The following is a 19972-nucleotide window of genomic DNA, read 5'->3' as shown; positions in this document are numbered from 1 at the left end:
GGAACCAGAATAGAAGTGCCATTATTCCAATAAATCTAGCCCTTGCATTCACCTTCTATTAAACAAAAAAATAGATTTCTCTGTGGTTTCATCATTGTGTCATTGTGTTCAAATGACTGGATGACTTTTTCTTAACATCATGTTTTTTTCATAACCTTAAACTCTCATGAACTGTGGTTCTTAGAGTTGCAATATGTGTCATACATTTGTATAAGAAAGAAAAGATAAACACGTTTTTTTTATTTTGGGTATTGAGTACGTTCTACAAAATAGAGCAAAATAATACAGAAAAACTAAGAAATTGCTGTTAAAATAGCACAAAAATATGTCAAAATCTCGTCTAAATAATAATAATTTAAAAAAAAAGAAATCAAAAGGGATTTTGTGGAAAACATTTTTGGGAAAGATATCCATTATTTCAGATCCACACAAGCAACTCAATATGAATGAAAACCCAGATGGGTGTTCTGAATGATCCTCAGAAAAAAGAAAAAAACGACACACATATAAGCACACATTAGGTCCACATGAATGATGCTTTTAACACCATGCTGCCGCTGAATATGTGTGGTTTTAGCACTAAGCTTGTAAAATGTGTGAGCCAGTTTGCCTAAGCCAGTATCCCTAAGCTTTAGATGTGCTCATGTATTACTCTAACAAAAGTGGATGGCTCTCTGTACTTAGGCAAAAATTGGATAGCACGCTGCCCGCTATGGCTTAACAGTGAGTCTGGGCAACAGCATGCTGAAGCAGCAGGTCTGGAGGTGGCAAAATGTGTGTAAACACTGGCTTGAAAGTACAGGTTAATACAAAACACATGGAGAAAGATTTCTTAATTAGTGGCTCGCGGCTATAAGAGATGTCCGTGTCCACTAGCAGTTCCTGGAGACCCTGAGTTTGAACTGAAGGATAATTATGGAGGCAGAGATAGAAAGAGGAGTTGGGTCTCAGTGGGTCTTACCTAGACCAACCCCAGATGTTATTCATAAAGCACGTAGAGCTGTGAGTAGAAGAGGGGATGCTGGCTAGGGGCCAGATCCACTTCAACCTCAGCTGGTCGAGCAGCTCAAGCCGCCATCAGAGAGAGGCCCCGGGGGTCATCTCTCCATCATAGTGTGATGGGGACCGAGAGCCGCTGAACCCCCCTCTAACTAGTGGTCTGCCCTTCAATGATGGATGGCACTTGAGGGACTGGAGTTGTACTGTATAGGTTCGACATGTATTTCCTTATTTCCAGTGAGTTGCAGGGGAATGAAGTCGCCTGCGCTTGAAGGCACAGTCTGTTGAAGATATCTCAGAATTCAGCGGGACCTTACAATGAGGACTGCATCCAGTGGAACTGAAAACGGAAAGCAGTAGTGCAATTTATTTTGTTGATTTCTTTCACAAATGATAACATCCTACTGGTGGAAGGATCAATTCTTAATTTGCAGTCCTGTGTTAACATGGTTTATTATGCAGTCAATATTCTACATGCCTTAAGCTAAATAGAAATTACTTGAATTTGTCTTGCTTTACCTCGTAGGCCAAGCATATCACATTGCTATGCATTCATTGCGACGTAACTAACATTTTACAGGCCTATTACACAGCATCATCCGTATTTTTTTATAGATTTTCTGGCTTCAAAAACCCACTACCATGCCATCCCTAAAGAGCCCTTGCACAAAGTAGAGTAATTCTTCATTTTTTTTGCATGATAATATAGCTTGTTTCTATCACTTCAACTGGATTGGTGCTGTAATTACTGAGAATACTTAACTTTATTGTAAATGATCAGAGATTTTCGCTAGTTCCAAACTGCCAAGCTGTAACACAGACGTATATTTTCATGTGATCCTTTGGTCTCCGAACAAAGGTCCATTTTACTCAAAGCAATTTTTCCATCTTGTTCCCTTTGGCTAGCTCCCTCTCAGACGGTCATGTTGCAAGGTCCCAACACTTGTCACTCATCTTGATGAGCTGTCCAGTATCTAGCCTGGAGATGAGGTACCCATCAAACATGCAGCCACCACAGGCTCGGAAAAAAACAGATGGCGAGGGCAGCCACTTTAATAAAAAAAGGGACAGCGATGTTTACTGTTGTTGTGCATTTGCTGTATGTCTTTTTATTCCGTTTCTTCCTGCATTATTGTAGTTATTGCAATGGCTCCCTAGCTCATCTGAAGCCACATTCATAAGACACAAAGGTATAGTGGCTAGCTCAACATTATTAAAAAACCTTCACTGAGAGCCTTCCACGTTTCAGCCACATACGGAGGTTTAGTCGTGCACCCGGGGTCACAGCCAGTCTAAGGCAAGTGCACTGACTACATGACCCACTGCACCCACCGGCTCATTAAATGTTCATCTTATTGTCTCATAATGTAGTGGATGTCCTGTCCATTTATACAATAATGTGATAAAACATTTATATTGCTTTTTAATGCCCCTCTAATACACAAGGCAGCACTAAAGTGCAGGTGTGGTCTTCATTCAATTAACCCAAAATACTTAGCCTCCCACATATTGTTTCCAGCTTCCCCCCTGCACATATACTCTGAGCAATGAGGTCACCATGTGTTTATGCTTTAGATTGTTATTTTCGCTGTGAGATTCAGTAACATCAGAGGACACGAACATTGACCCTCTTCACTATGTCGAAGCTTGTAAAAGTCAATCAAACACAAGCAGCTGAATGCAAAGGATCAGGAAGGAACAACAGGGGGGGTGGAATCACGCTGGCCTTTAAAGTCGATATGATCACCCCCTGCTGCCTTCTGCGTTTTCTCTTGAACTCCAGATTTAAAGACATAAATGTGCTGTTTCCTTTAATAATTATGCTGTTTATTCGATCGCATTCTTAATATCATGTGATTTTTCTCCCGCTCGCCTTAATCAAAGGCTTAATCGGAGAAGCGAGGGCCTTGCACCGGGTAAAGATGGGCACAGAGCAGCTTTGGGAGATTGCTGCAGTTATTTTCCTTTTGCCTCTATGCAACACAAAAGGCAATATTTATATTTCATCAAGTAATACATTTGAATTGTTCTCCTCTGAACACATAGCTGTGTTTTTCAAAGCAATGTGAGAGCAGAGCTTTCCATCTGACTGCGTTAGTATTTTGTTTTCCCAGAGACTTGTCAGTCATGCAGCAACTCAGTATCTACAGTATACGGTCAAATAAAGCACTGCCTCTCTGGGGTTGTTATTTAGCCGCGGCATGAACTGCTTACATGATTCTAAAGATGGGATTTTGTGAGATTATGTTGGTGTTTGTCCATACTTGGCATTTAACTGGTGTACATCCTGTGACTGTGTCGATAATAAACACAGATTTAACTAATGCAGTTATCTCTTCATATCACGTGGGCTGATGTGCCTGGAATGCATCCAAGACTCTCTGATAGTAACCCAGAGCATGACCACTCGGTTAAAGGATATAATGTTTGATCAAATGATAAAAAGTTGTTCTGCAACAACCATGGCCATTGGCAAGGCTAAGAAAGCACACAAGACATAGAACAACGTCAATAAAGAGTGCAAAAATAAGTCTGTGTTCAATTTATACCACTTTATTTCTACTTTCTGTTGGCAGCTTATGTTATCTCTCCCTGGTTTACCATGTCTCACATTGCAGACTGTGGAAATCAAAGGCAGAATTAGTGGAGAGATAACATCTTGTTGGAAACGGGAAGGAAAACAGCAAATGGATACTGGACACCATCCGTTTTATATGTCAATGAGATCAATGAGTGAAAGATAGTGAGCGATGCACAGGAATTAACTCCACGTGTCCAGGGAGGGAAATAATTCCCCCTTTGATAATTGGGGTTGTAAATCACACGAAACCTTTGATTTTCTTATTGATACAAAAAAAAGAAAAAATACTGACTGAGACCGACATTATTTGGATTAATTGAATCATTAAAACAGTAAATCCAGTCAACATGCTGGGTGTATATTGGAACCTTTTTTAACCTCTCTCTTGGTATAAAAAAAAAGATTTCTTCTACTCAAAGAATCTTTAATGGTTTAAATGGAGGCTCTTAGAGACAGGTTAGTGTGTAGGTGGCAAACAAAGATAAAAGCGTGACATAACATATTGGGGCCTGAAAAGAAAAAGCCATTACAGTAAGTGTTTTCTCTGAAAATGTGCTCCAAGGAAATAAACAGCCTAAATGCAAAATACGTTTTTACAGCAAGACTGAATGTTTCTTTCTCTGCTGTTGCAAAATTATCTCCTACCTGCTAGTATGAGGCCATTAGGCGCTTGCGCCCGGGTATAAAGGGCCATAGAGTGCAAATGTGAAAGCCGAAAGCATGAAGAAAGCTTCAAAGGTCCGGGCCAAGAAAGAGACATTCAGACAAGAAGAAGAAAGAACGTTTAGGGTAGGAGACAGGAATAGACAAGTGACTCTTAAAGTAAATGTCAGAGAAGGGGTGGGCAATAAAACAGCCTGTCTAATTGCCATGACAATAGTTTTCATTAAAAGCCCTACAACTTCACAACAATGTATTTTTATTCTCAGCTTCTAACCTCAAAGCTGTCAACAATTATTAAGCAAGTCTTGCATGTTTATTTTTCCAACTAATTTGCACTAGTAGCGAGACTTCTGGTGCTTTTCTCAACACGCACATCCCCTAGCAGCAGGAAAGAGCACAGAGTCAATCAAGTTGTTCAGACAGAAATCTAATCTTGACATTTTTCTAACCAAGTTTGGTTAAAGCTTTTTTGACCTGTGCAGACTTTGTAATGGAGTTAAACTTTGTAGCACAAAAAAAAGGAAAAGCCTCAGCATATTGAGCGTCCAGTCACAACCCCACACCACAGGGATTTAGTCTACATTTCTTTGAGCTTTTCTAATTAAATTGCACAGAAAACTGAATGGGATATGTGAGGTATCCTATTTCAGGGTTGGAGAGAAAGAGGGAGACGGAGCAGCAGAGTGGAGCTCAATGTAATTATTCAAGCAGGTTATCACATATGATAAGATTATAAACATTTGCTGACCCTTTTTTCCAATAAACCCATGGCATCCAAAATGTCTATGCAGTAATGTGCTTCATTATTCAGTTGTGCATACAGTGTAAAAACGATTATTACATTTGCACACCAAAATGTGTTTCGAACACGTGAAGTCTATATTTGAATGCCTAATCAGCATACCTGTGTTTGTTATTACACCCTACACCAACTGCAGTCCAAATCAGCAATAACAATTTAAATGAGCAGCGTTAATAAAATACCTGTATTGGCCTAAAGAACAAATGCAAATGTCTAAATGTAGGCATTGAAGTCTTACTAATGCCTTTCAAACTCAACATGCACATTCTGCTCTCCCTGAAGCCCTCTGTGCATGCATATGAGATTGAATACAGCATATAGAGGACTGCTGTTTATTATCCAGGCTGACTGCACTGATAAAAGATTTAAGCAAAACGATGTAGGCATCCTTACTTCTCGATGCAAAGTTGAGTAACCGTAGGTTTATGGTCAAGACATAATTTGCTGTAGGTTGTGTAAGATATTCTCTGGAGACCTACTTTTTTATTTGTTAACTTTTCTTAACATAACTGGTAACGTTCAACAGTCGAAGAAGTCATACAACTGGAAACTAGAGCCGTATGATAATCATAAACCTGCATCTCGGATCTCCCTGATGAATAATTTGTTCTGTTTTATTTCGCATTGGCAGCTGCTGCAGATCAATATAGTGTTGTCAAGGTTCAGAATGCAATTTCCAGTCTGTAATTGGCCAGCCAGCCAAACATATTGTTGTGGGCAGGGGCATGAAGCTGTTCTCCATGCAACCATTTCACTAACACCTCTGTGCACCAACAGAGGAACGATTATGTTACTTGCAACAGCAACTACATCATCATTTAGAACCGCTTCCTCCCTCTTCTCAAACCGATGTATGAAATCTCTTCTATTCAGTGATGCCTTACGCTTGTCACAGTTTGATAAAAGCCTTGGTATTGGTTGACATATCACACCGCATATCAACTTCTCAATTGGAGGAGCCGGTGCATGGTGTGATCTGTCAGCAGGTGCTAAGGCTTTGTCAAATGTGCGGAAACAAAAGGGAGTCTTCAAATAAAGGAACCGTAAGACAAAATGGTGGATGGTGAGAGGGCTGACAGGAAGTGCACCATCGCCCACTGAACCATCGAGGGCTTCTGCTAACGTGCCTCTGGACAACACGTCCACTCATCACACTCTGTCAGCAAGAGGCTCGTCTACCTTACCCGGAGTGGGTGAAATGTGCCTCAAACTTCAATACCGATTCTCATCTTGGCTTTACCTTCTCTGGACAATTTGACCTATGATTGATTAACCATTTAAGCATAAGTCCTTTTCACATGGGACTAGTACTACCAGCAGACCTCATGAAGTTATAACCCTCCACGTGTGTGTTTTGTGAATTTACACTGGAAAATAATTCTATATTTTACTCAAAATTATTGATAATATACCCTAAATATGATGTCAATACACATACACATTATTAAACTATATATTATTTATATTATAATTATAAGGTTTATTATATTAAATGGGCCTATTTATGTTTATATAACATTAACATAAAATGTATTAAAATAAAAAGCAGCCTTTTGGAATGGATGTGTCAAACTCAAGTCCCGGGGGCCAAATCAGGCCCTTGGTGGATTTAATTTCGGCCCACAGGATCATTTCTAATTACTATTAGATCTGGCCCGCCGGTATATTGCACGCACACCTTCACTCCATCCTGAGGATTTCCTCAGCTCAGAGCCTGAGCCCAAACATTGATGAACTTGCACCCAAGATGAGATGCCAAGTATCTGGCTCAAACTAGCATCACAGAGCAGCACACTGAGTTTCAATGGATGTTTCCTTCTGCACTTTCTTTCTTGCGATAACAGGGCATGTTTGTTTTTTCTTTGAGGGAAATTGTTTTTTCGAAGCTGTTGTTGACCTGTGGAAAAATGTAATCATAAGAAATGAGCTGCAGATAGAGCCATAAGAAATGAATGCAAATGATTATTTAATGTTTAATGTTGTTTTGATAGGCAATAAATTAAGCTTTGTTAGTTCCAGGTTTAATATGTGCAATACGTTCATTTCAATAAGTTTTGCAATAAACATTGAACCAGTCTGGCCCTCGACTAGTACTGATTTTTTAATTTTGGCCCACTGTTTATTTGAGTTTGACACCCCTGATCTAGATGATGTATAGTTAGCAGAGGTGGAAGAAGCATATAGATCTAGATAGTACCTACAGTAAGTAAAAGTAGAAATAACAGAGTGTAGTAATACTCTGTAACAATTAAAAAGTTCTTCATTCAAATTGTTTCTCAAGTTAAAGTACATAATTATGAGCATCTAAATATACTTAAAGTAACATAAATTAAAGTACTATGCAGATAAGCACATTTCAGAATAATATATATCATATCGATTGATTATAATTATTGATGTATTAATGTGTTTATCATAGCTGGAAAAGGTGGAACTGATTTGAATGACTTTATTTGCTGCTGGGTAGCTTGTAAATGAAATCTAAGTGTAACTAATGTCTTAAGTAAGTGTTGATTATATGTTGTATCATAAATCCATATCTGCAAAGTAAGTGAGGTATTAAATACATTTAAGGGAGAAAAAGTAAATGATTTACCTTTTAATTGTAGTGGAGTACAAATACAAAGTTGCAGAAAATGGAGATACTCAAGTAAACTCAAAATTGTATTTAAGTACAGTACTTGAGTGAACTCAGTAAACTAAGAGTGTACTCATTTACTTTACACCACTGATAGTGATCTTCCTAAAATGTGCTTATTTTCCCTTTCAGAAAACAAATAACATGGCGAAAAATCCCCAAATCAATCCCAAATCACATATGCCGAAAGCAAAGGACTACTTTTATCACATGACCTCCATGTTTGGTGAATTATGAGGTAATTTGCGACAACTGCAATTATCACAAATTATTAGAGGTCCCCCTCAGGTTTCAGTGCAAACAGAGCTTTAGAGACAAAACAGAATGGAACGAATGCCCACCATGGCTGCATAAAGGGATGCATTGGCTTGTTTTCAAAATAGTTAGAAAATAAAACTTTTCCAACAATGCAGGTATATAAACTGCATGCTGTAAAAAATGAATGCACTGCAATTATCTACAGGAAATCAGCACAGTATTGTGACTTAAATGGTTAGCTCCAGCCTCATTTTACTTTCTGTACAGGCAAGGTGACAAAGCCTTCAAGACTACACATTCGAATTCTTGCAAAAGTGCACGTCTGAGGGTACAAGTTCCACCATTGTTCTTTTGTATTCCAATACAATGAGCAAGGAAAATGTGCGCGTCAACACTATGGTTGCTTGCTTGTAGCAACTTTCCCCTCCTGTTCAAAATGCTCCCCTCTGGAGAAAAATAAATTTAAAAAAGACTGTTTTTTGGTAGCTTCTGCTTACTGCGAAAAACTGTTGTGAACACTTGAATAACAAGACTTGACATGTCACAGCTAAAGAAACACAAAACCCTGGTATCTTGTTGTTTTTCTTCACAAAGTATGACAAGCACAGAATGCCTTCACACCCAGTTATTACACTGATAGCCCGCACCAGACACTAATGTCTGCTCCAATGTGGGATATTTCTTATTTTTTCTTCCCTGAATCTTAGTCATTTACCACTGTAAACTGTTTGCAGGGACCACAAATATACCATTAATAACACTCGCGCACACAATAGTAGCTGTTTTCCCCCGTTATCCCTCCATGAGCTGTGGGCCTCTCATATTTGTTCGCCATCGATCATAGCGGTGTGGCGCACACGCTGGATAGCAGCCGGTGGGGAGAGGCAGCATTTGCAATCAAACAGAGAGGAGCGGTGTGAAATCTCAGGAAGAGGCAGCTTCCCCCATGCCCGTGGGCAGGGGATCAGACGATGTGGAAGCCTGCCTCAGACACTCAACACCTCCCACTGGCACCCTGATGCAAGCCGCATGCAAACCCACCCCTCACATGTATCTGTCAGCCTAGGGAAAGGGAGGGGGGGTTAAGCTATGTGTGTACCCTTACTCTGGAACTGCACTGTGCATGTTATACTACTGCAGTGGAGGTGTTTTTAAGAAAGATTTTTGCTAAGGTTGACTGTGAGTGTGGCAGTGAAGGTTGGAAGTGGAAATGACTGTTTTTCTTTCGTTTTTTTCATGCTATTGCTTTAAGCAAGCAGATGGGGCTAACCTAATATAAAAGAGCTCTACAGGTGCAATCTATCTCCCAGTCTAGAGGAAAGGACTGCTGTGCGGGGAGTCAGAAATGTCATTGAGTCACCACTCTTCAAAAACCAAATCAAAAGCTCTCTAAATCCAGTCAGCCTGTTGCAGCCACTGGCATAACAGTGCTGTGCTTTGCCCATGTCCACCTTACAGTCCATACATGACATACAAGACTGGAGAGGGGTTTGTTCTAGACTGCAGATTTATTTCAGGTACAGTACACCTACGGAAGGAGACAGGCCTGAGTGGGCGGGAACATTTGTAGTTTCTCACCCCCTTTGGCTGCTCTGGTCGCCCTAATGGTTGACTCATCTCATTTCATCGCGTCCACTAAAATATTCAGACAATGGTCGAGTGTGGGAGTGTGTTTTTAGATGTGCGGAGCAGATGGAATTCTGCCACGCTGTGAGCCGCTTACAGATGGCTAGTGTGGCCACAGCGGAAGGCAGACACAAAAGTATAATTATCCGTATTGATTTTTGTAGAGATAGATTTGAGTGCGAGAGAAAGGTCAGCACGAGCAAGTGTAAAAATGTGTGCTTTCACAAATGATACACACCATCATAACACATAAGTACTGTACTAGGTTTATTATTATTACTACATGTTGAAATACTTGAAGGGAAATAACATGCATTATGGAAGGCTCGTGGCAGCATGCAGAAACACATTCACTCCAACCTGACAGCTTCCTGTTAAATATAGGCCTCCCATTGTATCTATTTGTATGGAAAACAGACAAGTATGTCATACTTTATAAATAAAACCACATATAATTTTGATGAAACACCAACAGACAAGGTAACGGCCTACTAAAATAGCTGGCATTAGAGCATCTATGTTCTCTGTCGATGGCGTGCGATGTGTGCTTTGGCACTGTTGGAAGAAAATGGCAGACTTTGGCAAGCTTTAGCTGTCATTGCTGATTTTCTGGCCCTGGATGATGATGAGCATGCTTCATAATGCGCTTTCATTCCTGTCACCGGTGCATGGCATCATTTTCCTCTTACATGTTTTCTTTTAGCTGGTGTTTTATATCATTAAGAGCAAATTATATTTTCTAAACCTAGCAACCTGACAATCAGTAAATATGTGGCAATCAGTGTTAACCTCTATGTCATTTTATTCCGTGAATGATTTAAAAGAGAGATTATATAACACATATGAAATATGAGACATATCGGACAAAATGTATGTTCTATGTTTATGTCTATGATTTTTACATGCACATATAAAGCCAAATTCATTAAGAAGAAACATTGCCCACCGTGTGTTAGAAGACCGGTGTAAATGTACCTTTTTTCGCTCCACAAACAGATTTTTCGGTTGTGCAGCTCTGCAGACTTTTATACACAAGGCCGCTTGGTGTGGCATAAACCTCCTGGAAGCTGTGGAGAGGTTTTAATCAAGTGTGAAATCCTTTCGGAGTAGATGCCTACACGACTGTGCTTGTGCTTAGAAGCGTACTCCTCAACCCTCTCCCCAAACTCTCTTCCCATGAACATCTTTTGTATCAAGAGTCCATTTCGCAGCAGTGATGCATACAGACAACGCTCTTAGCGGCGCTCAGAAAAATGAAACTCCCAATCATCATGCATGAGGCACACAGGCACGCTCTCGCCTTGTCCTTTTCTTGGAGCACCACATTCAGTTTTCTTCTTTGTTAATCAGGCATAGTGCTGCTCATTCATTTGCAAAGAATCATTGACATTGGTCTTGTAAACAGGGAGAATAATTTGCCACTTAAGCACAATAATATAATTAAGCATGGATAAGGCAGAACGTTGCTCAATTGTAAAGTAAACGTATTAAATAGCCTGAACATCTAGCAATTTAGGATTATTGGAACAATGAGATTAACGGCAACAATAGATTGCGCTATGCATTCATTATAAACAATGGAATTGTATATGGATTAACCATGAGAAATGAATCTTTAGACACACATAAGGAAAACGAAATGAGAACAAATACACTCCACTACTTTTCATAAAGCATTTTTAAATATTAAAGCATGCCTTGCCATTACGAAAGCTCTTTCTGTCTGGGATCTGATTGATTGAAGCCTCAGTGGGCCGGATGCTGTTTTTTTCAGGCCTTAGAGGTCTGACATTTTGTGAAGATAATTATCTATAGCCACTGGTCATGAGTACAAAACTGATGGAACGTCTCAAAGGCACACTGCGAAGATGGCATTTGCTCTATTAGCTGTGAACCCTCACTCCTGCCTCTAATACGTCATCTCTTGTGGTTGCATCATTCTCATGCAGCAACGTCTTCTCTTTGTGTGAAGCACCCTCCACATTCTCCACGAATACATTGACTCTCTTTTACACACTGTGCTGGATCCACAAAACAAGATGTCCCGTGATGGACGGGTGCTTTCATGGTGTGGACGGCGCCAAGGCATTACAGTAATGCATTTATCACGGCAATCAAAAGTTTACATGGAGGGTGACATCGCACTCTCACAGATCTTAGTTGTCTGCTCTTTTTCTTCAGAGACATCGATTGGGCTGTCCTAGTCTGAGTCTGACGGCATAACAAAGATAAATTGAGCGGTATTTCCATTAAATCTGGGCTCTGTGTGTCTAGCTTGTCAACAGGTGGGCTGCTTAACAAGTCTATTAGGTGCCAGCTGCACATTTCTAGTAAACAAGTACATGGGTTCTTCTTCATGGTGGCTCTACAGTGAGTTCAGAAAGCGTGTTATACTCTGGAGTGATGTTTGAGGCAAACTTTTTTTGGAGCTTTTACAGCTTGTACATTTAAATGAGGTCACTAGGTCATAGACCCATTTATTTAATTAGGAGCAGTTGAATAAAAAATGGGTAGAAATCAAGGGCAGGGAACTCATTTTAGCACTGTCAATCAATACCTCATTCAATGCTTTCGCCTCCAGCTATTGTAGCCAAACACTGCCTCTCTACAGTATGTGTGTCGGTATTTCCGTGGTGTGTTATCTTTTTCTTGCTGTCTTTTTATGTGGACATGTATATGGAGCACCATTTAAAGTCCACACATACCATGTGATAGAAGTCAATGCACGCTGTATTGAACTCGTTAACAATGCAGTGATATATTCCAAACATTTCAGACAAACTGCTGTTGGACACTTCTAAATGACAGAGACACAGCACCCCATCTCCTGAATGCATCACATCAGCTAGTGGACTACACACACCAAAGTGCTCATTACACAGTGCATAGCAACAGCTACATAGCAACTGCTGCTGACTGCTTAGCAACAGCTGCAAAGACACCGAGGAGGGGGTATAGTGGGCTTCATGGGGTGTTTCAGATGACACCATTTCTGTTCACAAATGCCTTTTTACAACTTTTTTTCAATGAATGTTTACCACTGTGAAGCTGTCTCTTATAGTTTTTCTCTCTTCCGCCCACAGATATCCGCTCGCTCCCTGATGTGGCCATGACCGGAAACTGTACGAACGAGTGCAGCGAGCTGGGCCACTCAGACGCCTGCTGGATGCCCGGGCATCCCTCCCCCGTTCGCAAGGCCAGGAACCCCCCGAAACTCTCCACCTTCGTGCCTTACCAGGAGAGAGGGAGCCTGGGACGCCTGGCCAACGGGAGCGCCAGGCTGGGGGGGGAGGAGCCCCGGTCGCGCCTCCCGCCCTCCCGCAGTGCCTACTCCAACAGCGGTAACGACGCCAGTCAGGACTGCCCCTTAGAGGAGATGCCCCTGAGCGTGGCCTCTGAGTTCCCGCCCACCCCCCCCTCGGCCCACACTCCAAAAAGGGAAATTTACCTGTGAGGAATGCCGTCATCCGATTGGTGCACAAATGAGGAAAAAGCTACACCCACGTCAGAAGGAGAAACAGGCTGTACACATGCTAAAGCCAATGCCCGTTTTGTAGGTAACAATTGGCTGTGAAGCATTCAATCACTGGCATGAACACTTGTTTTCTGTCATTTCCTCCTTCAATTATTAATTTATTAGCATATTTATTAAGAATTCCACAAAGTAGATCGATGCACTCACTCATTAATTTATACAAAATCCGGATGGATTAGATTCTAACAAATCAAAAGGAAGTGCAGATGGCAAATGCTACTTTAGTAGTAACTAATTATTGTTGTAGTTAGCCAAGTACCATTCTGTGAAGTGATCTCTTGAATTTGAAAGTTGTGGTCAGTGCTCTTGTGCCATTATTAGATATCATTCAATAGACAGACAGTCAGGCCCTATCAGAAGGCATTACACTTTTGACTAACATCAAATGAAACGGTCTATATTAATGTACAGTGCTGTAAATACATTTGAATGGTGTGTTCTACATATATTTTTGTCCGGCATACGCTAAAAAAAGAAATTGCCTCAGAATTTTTTGCATATTTAAGCTTTTCTTTGCTGCTGCTGTTTAAACTTGATTGAAACCATCTCCTGAAGTGGAGCTCGATATTGTGGTGGGCATTTATCCGCTCCACAAAATCACACACACACACACACACACACACACGCACACACACACACACACACACACATTTCAGACCCCTAATCATAGTAGAATGGCCTTTACCTCTGCTCCCTACAGAGCTCTGCCACTGGTGAAGAAAGCTGTGTGGCAACATTTAAACTGACATTATGTTCCACTGACTCTCGGCACTGTGACCTATCGTTCATCATGAAAACGGTTGACTTGGCCACAGTACCCCGGAGTCAAAATGACCGCAGAGTACTCACTGGACATATTCTGATTGGCTTTTCATATTAAACCATGTGACGCACTCTGTTGATGAAAGTGTTTCAGCCCGAAAAGCTCATCTCTGTCGTGACAATCAGACGAGCTCTCGCAATCCCGTCCCCCCTTTACGCTCATAGTCCTTTACCCCTCAAGATCCATAAGAACTTCTCTAGATCTATTGAATGCATAAGGAGGTATTCACATAAAAAGGCACTTGAGCTTAGAGAAACACTGCAAAACATTGAGCACTTATTGAAGTTAATATCACTACACGAGTGCTTGATGTTGAGAATACTTTCTTTGTTTTTTTAGAGTATCAGTTGTCAATAGATATGTACTTCTTCAAAGGTGGAAACAATACAGAGCACACAATGAAATGAGGGAATAAAAGGATATTGAATGAAAAGACATCTTTGAAGTTATTGTTACTAAAATGAGGGAAACAAATATTTGATTGCAAACGCAGAATATTGTTGAGCTTAAACAGAGAATACAGTCAAACTGGAATCACTCCAACTCCTGTTAATTATGAGTTCCCCTCTATTGAGGACAACATGCTTAATAAATTATTAGGCATTTTTTCCTCCTCTGGCTATTGAACAGAGAATAAAAAATAGGGCATGCCCGTGGGCTTCATTTATCTCTACAAAGATTTTCCAAGTTAATCTGAAGGATATGTCTGAAGGACACTGTGTATTAGTCAGTAATTGGATGTTAATGATGACAACACTAGCCTGTCTTACAGCATTGTAGGGCCGACCGGTGTCTTTGATTTAAACATTGATTTGATTAGATTTGTAGATACCTTTCACCTCTGCAGAGTATTTCCATCGTGAGATTCTGTCTCTGAGTAAGGGTGGAAGAGCCTTGAATGGACATTTCCTAATTAGGGTGAGTAATGAGTCCTGAGCTAGGGCATGCGTGAGCACACCCCCAGGACAAGGCACCCACCAGATAATGCAAATCCACCCGCAGAGCTACAATCAGTTAAAAGGGGTATTTTTATCAGCACTTACCTCATCACACTGCCATTGTAAGCTGCGTTCAGAATAATTAAACTGGAAACATATGGAAATTACTGGACATGGCCATGATTAAATAAGGTGGGCGATTATCCTGCCTTGAGGGGGAGAAAGCACATTATGCCGTTTTCAAAGCCATTTAGCAACTGAAATAAAATTCAAACAACAGCCATGATACACTGTGATTAAACCCCCACGGCTGCCCCCAGCACCCTTCTCGGAGCTGCGGATAGCCGCTTCACGAACTCAAAGCAGTGGGTAAGATCGCTGACCTGGAATTGATGATAAGTTAGAAAGATAGCAGTGAGTGATAAAACCAATGTCACATAGCCTCCATCACAACTATGTCTATTTAAAAGCTTTGACTCAATTCCTATTATGCTTCATATCCAAATCTATCTCCGGGGTTAACCTGATTCCAGCCAAAGTACACTTATCGCTTTTGGGAATCTGGTATCTTCAGATTTGCCTCTTTGATCGCTAATACATGAAATAAATGGCGTGGCTTTTAGCAGATAAGTCGTAATCAGCGGTTGTTGCTCTGAACGGAATGACGGGAGTTTGATTTAGGTGCTCTGCAAAATAAAAAACAAGCCCTGGCCTCTCTTAATGAGTTGGATTCTTTCTCTCGAGCCGGTAATGACCTCCTGCTACTCACCCCAGGAACGATATATCACCAGGTTTGACCTTTCTTTTGAACTCATGCTGAATGAACTGTGTTTCCCTCTCTCGCAAACACAGACAGTTCCTCTTGATTAAAGTAGGAGGACATCATGAAGCACCTAAATACACTGAATAATGTTTAATTTGTACCTAACATTGATTTAATGTTCACTTGAGTATATTTTGCCTCTCTGTGGTGTATATCGTATGGTGATCATTTCTGTAGAAAGATGGAGAAATTACTGAACTGAAATTGGCAAGATGGAATTCTGTTTTCTTACTGATCAAAGACTCTTAGAAAAACTGGTTGTGTGAAAAAAATAATGACATCTTTTGGTGGTATAGTGTACATAGATCTCCACCACCCTGCGTCTGCTGTCGAACAGACAGCGATTTTAGCATGAATTCCAAAGATAATTGGTAGAAACTGTTTACTCTTTTTCTTTTTCCTTTCTGAAATGTCAGTGCTGGTTCATATTCAAAAGGCCCTCTCCCAAAACGAACTGAAATTAACTGAACATTTCATCTTTTTTCACACAAGACAATTGCCTTGAAAATATGTCTTTGCAAAAGAGAATCTAGTTGTTATCCTAATTGTTGGTATATTTATATAGGATAAAATGCTTGTGATGCCATGTTTTTGTACAGTTTTATGTACATACAAGTGAAGCTTTCTAAAAGTTCTGAGAAAAGCCGATGGCATATAAAAATTGTAACATGTTTTCCTGAGATGTGCACATCTTGCCTTGGTTGGATTGACCTTTGCTGAGTCAGTGTGAATGTGGCCGTTCTATGCCTGCACTGTAGTCATTCACCGGCTCCCACCTCCTGAGGACTTAATCAGTTTTTATGTTTATCGTGAACAGTGGATCGTCTTATCTTACCAGTTTGTTAAACTCCTGTGTTCTGCTTTGTTCTGTTTTCGCATGTTGATAAATTTTCTTGTAATACTGTAAGTCCTCATGAACTTTGTAATAAAATCACTTCAGGGAAAAAATGAATGCTGTCAGTGTTTTCCCTGTTTTTCTGTTATTATTCATCGCTTTTGACTGTTAAACAAGGACTTGGCTGTTACATTCTTATAAGAGCTTTTGCAGCCTCGGAGCTACATTGTGTAAAATGTCTCTCACTCTAGGACCCAGGCTCATTAGGAAGAACTAGTATTCTGGTCATGTGGGGCCCAGCGCCTCATTTCTAAGTCAGGAAGCCCCAGAATGTTGAGAGGGAAGCATTCCAGAGCTTGAAGTAGGAGAGTCCCAGGACCTGTGTTCTCTACTTCAACGAGAAAAATGTGCCAGAAATACACAGCCCCCATCATGCACTTAGCTCCACACAGAACATATCTTTAAAGCATTGATGAGCTTGCTACACATTCAGTGCAAGGCTTACAAGACCGCTGTCTTGTGATGTTAATTTTGAACTGTCTATGTGTCTTTTTTTAAAGGGAGAATATAATAGTTTTAATGGACAATGATCCACGGTTGAAAGCATTCAGAGAAAGGGAAACTCTTTCTATGCGAGATGTTCACGCTCTGTGCACTTCTGCTGTGTTTGATCATTAGCATATACGCTTAATTGACTTAATCATTGTTGCACAGATACCATATTATTTAATAATGTGTGAACTACAGTAATGTAACATGAGTGGTTAAGGCTTCCTTCACAATCGGTCGCCAGGACCAAGTCTTGAGTCATTCCTTCATAATGTAGTCCTCTCTCACATTTATGCTGTTTACTCCTCACTGCCCCCCGTTTCTGCGCTCAAGGAATTTTAAGACAGCACACGTTTTTTGTTCACTGTTGGTATAAAAATGGGAGGAAAAAGCCTTCTTCTCTATAATAAAATTGTTAAAATGGAAAACGATGCATATATTTTCTTAACACTGCAAACTGTATTAGTCAAGGTTAAAGTCAGGGGTGGACAGAACATTGGGTAACTAATATCGTGGTAATTTCCAAATTCTAGCGCCAAATAACAAAGGGTAGTGTAAGCAGAAACATTAAGCCACTTAAGAGATTCATTCTATTATTTCAAAGCAAGTGTCAAGTCAGCAAAGATGTGAACATTGAGCTGTAGAAATGTACTTAACACATCTCAAGTCCTTTTACAATTCGTGCTACTGGTTGTACTTTATGTACATTTTCAAATATCAGCTGTTCATGAATTTGTCGTACACCAATAAACCATCGACCTGATGAAGGTGGTTGATCAAATATCAGGGGATCACGAGTGTTTGCAAAGACCTTGAATATCCAAATGGCAAGATAATCTGTCCAGTATTTATCTCTGAAAGACAAATGTCAACCTGCTGTTGGCGCTAGAGGATAGAAGTCTCGGAATCATCCCCAAAAAAGTGAATGGTAATGGAAAAGATTACTTGTATGTGTAAACTAACTTGGCAATAAACCTGATTTGGATCCAAAAATGGTGGATAGACCAACGCACATTGCTATCTAATGCATTAAACTATTCAAAAGTGTAGGATACTCAGCCCTAAGAGGCCATGAAATTGCCTTGCAATGCCCTTTAAGTTGGATCAGCGTATACCTACATTATATATTTGCTTCAAAGATCAAACAGCTACAGGCCCCCATGTACAGTACTGCTGGGCAACTGCACTGGCCAACACAACTGTTTAAAAAAAGTGTATTAATTATTCTGAAGGTATAAGAAGGCCGAAATCTCTCTTGTATAAGCCTTTTAATCTACACTCAGTAGTTACAACATCCTCAGTAATAACCGACATGAAGCATTATGGCTGAGACCAGTAACTGTAAAGCTTTGTTACATAAAGGTTTATGTCTAGCCAATAATTGTGCTTTTCAGGCATTAGCGCAGTGGCTAATAGCGTTCTTGAGTTCAAAACGGTTATAGAAAAATAGCTCACCACAGTTAAATGGCTCCTGCAGTTGGATCACTGTTTTTCTACATAAAAATGAAGATATTCCAATAACAATATCAGCTCAGAATAAGATACAGTTTTGATTAAATGCAAAATATGCTAAATATAGTAGGAAGAGCCATGATGGTGACATCATTCTCCCTTTGTAATGCCAACGCCTCCCTAGACCCTTTTGACAGCATAACGGACAAAGAGTTGCTCCTCGTCCTTGTGCACCTGGTCATTTCACGTAACATGCTCAGGGCATTATTGTAATGCATGTTTTTCTCCCTGTAAGATGAGAGGCATCCAAGTGATAACTTCCAATGCTTTTAAGAACGAAGAATGGGTTCTGCCTCATTTTTTCCGGTCAAATCTGATGGGTTTGTGACATGGGTGAACAAAAAGAGCAAAGGTCTGTCACCCTCTTAACTGATTTTGAAGCTTGCAGTAGCCATGTGATAGACAACAGCCACTGCAAAAGATGGCATTTCTATACACCATCAAATCATTCCATGTTCAATTATGGAGTCATTAAGCAGGTTGAGTGTAATGTCACTGATGCCTAGAATATTGTAAAAGAAAAACTCTCTGACAAAGTATTCAGAACATATATCTTAATTTACCAGGTTGTGTTGTGGAAAAGGACTATAAGAGCTCAAACAATGTAATTCACAAAGCATTTGACAAGTTTGAAGCAATGACATACTGATTCGATTAAGGCATGGGTTGCAAACTCATCATTATATCTTAACATTGTGTAAGGTCATTGTGTAAAAAAACGTTCTCTTAACCTTTGGTAAATCAATGGTTGCTTACTCTTTAATCTCGTTACAAGGGACTGTCTAATGGTCTTTGGTCGATTTGATTTTAATGAACAATACGACATCGAATTCCAACACGACAAGTACTTCCCGCAGTTATGTGATTTAATGTTAACAAAGACAATTATAAATACTGAAACAAGGCTTTTTAATTCTACATTATCACAGATGCAGCAAAAGCAACAACTGGTACCTCATGTCTGTAGATCTGTGCATTTATAATACAGATCTACAGATGTTTTTTTATATTTGGATATCAGCAGGTTTTGGATGACATTTTTTGGAAAAAGTGAAATACTAGAATATTTTGAGCATGTATTAAGTGTAAATAAGGGACATGTTGACAGCATACTCAAATAAAAAGATACTGTATTTGAAGTGCCACACACACACACACACACACACACACACACACACACATAAACACGCATACTCGTGTTCTCTACTTGTGAGGCCCGTACTTTTTTCCCCATTTAGCCCATCCAGATCCAATCCTGTTGTTCTACAAGATAAAAACAGAATCCTCATCACAAATACCAATTTAATTAAGTAGAATTTGAAACATTTCTCTCAGTGCAAATTCTTTTCTCAATAATTTGTATATTTTGGCTGGGATCAAAGTTACTATC

The 19972-nt window shown here is 40.0% G+C and overlaps 1 protein-coding gene across 1 annotated transcript in view; it reads left to right on the top strand.

Moving 5' to 3' along the window:
* Positions 1-13146, top strand: part of pcdh1a (protocadherin 1a) — a 92501-nt gene extending 79355 nt beyond the window's left edge. Inside the window, exon 5 of the mRNA XM_034113814.1 lies at positions 12651-13146. Within this exon, the coding sequence (XP_033969705.1) occupies positions 12651-13021 (371 nt within the window). The 3' untranslated portion in view covers positions 13022-13146. The remainder of the gene's footprint in view (positions 1-12650) is intronic.
* The last annotated feature ends 6826 nt before the right edge of the window (positions 13147-19972 follow it).

This window comes from Trematomus bernacchii, unplaced genomic scaffold (assembly GCF_902827165.1).
Source record: "Trematomus bernacchii unplaced genomic scaffold, fTreBer1.1, whole genome shotgun sequence".
NCBI classification, from domain to species: domain Eukaryota; kingdom Metazoa; phylum Chordata; class Actinopteri; order Perciformes; family Nototheniidae; genus Trematomus; species Trematomus bernacchii.
This window is presented reverse-complemented; position numbering and strand designations above follow the sequence as displayed.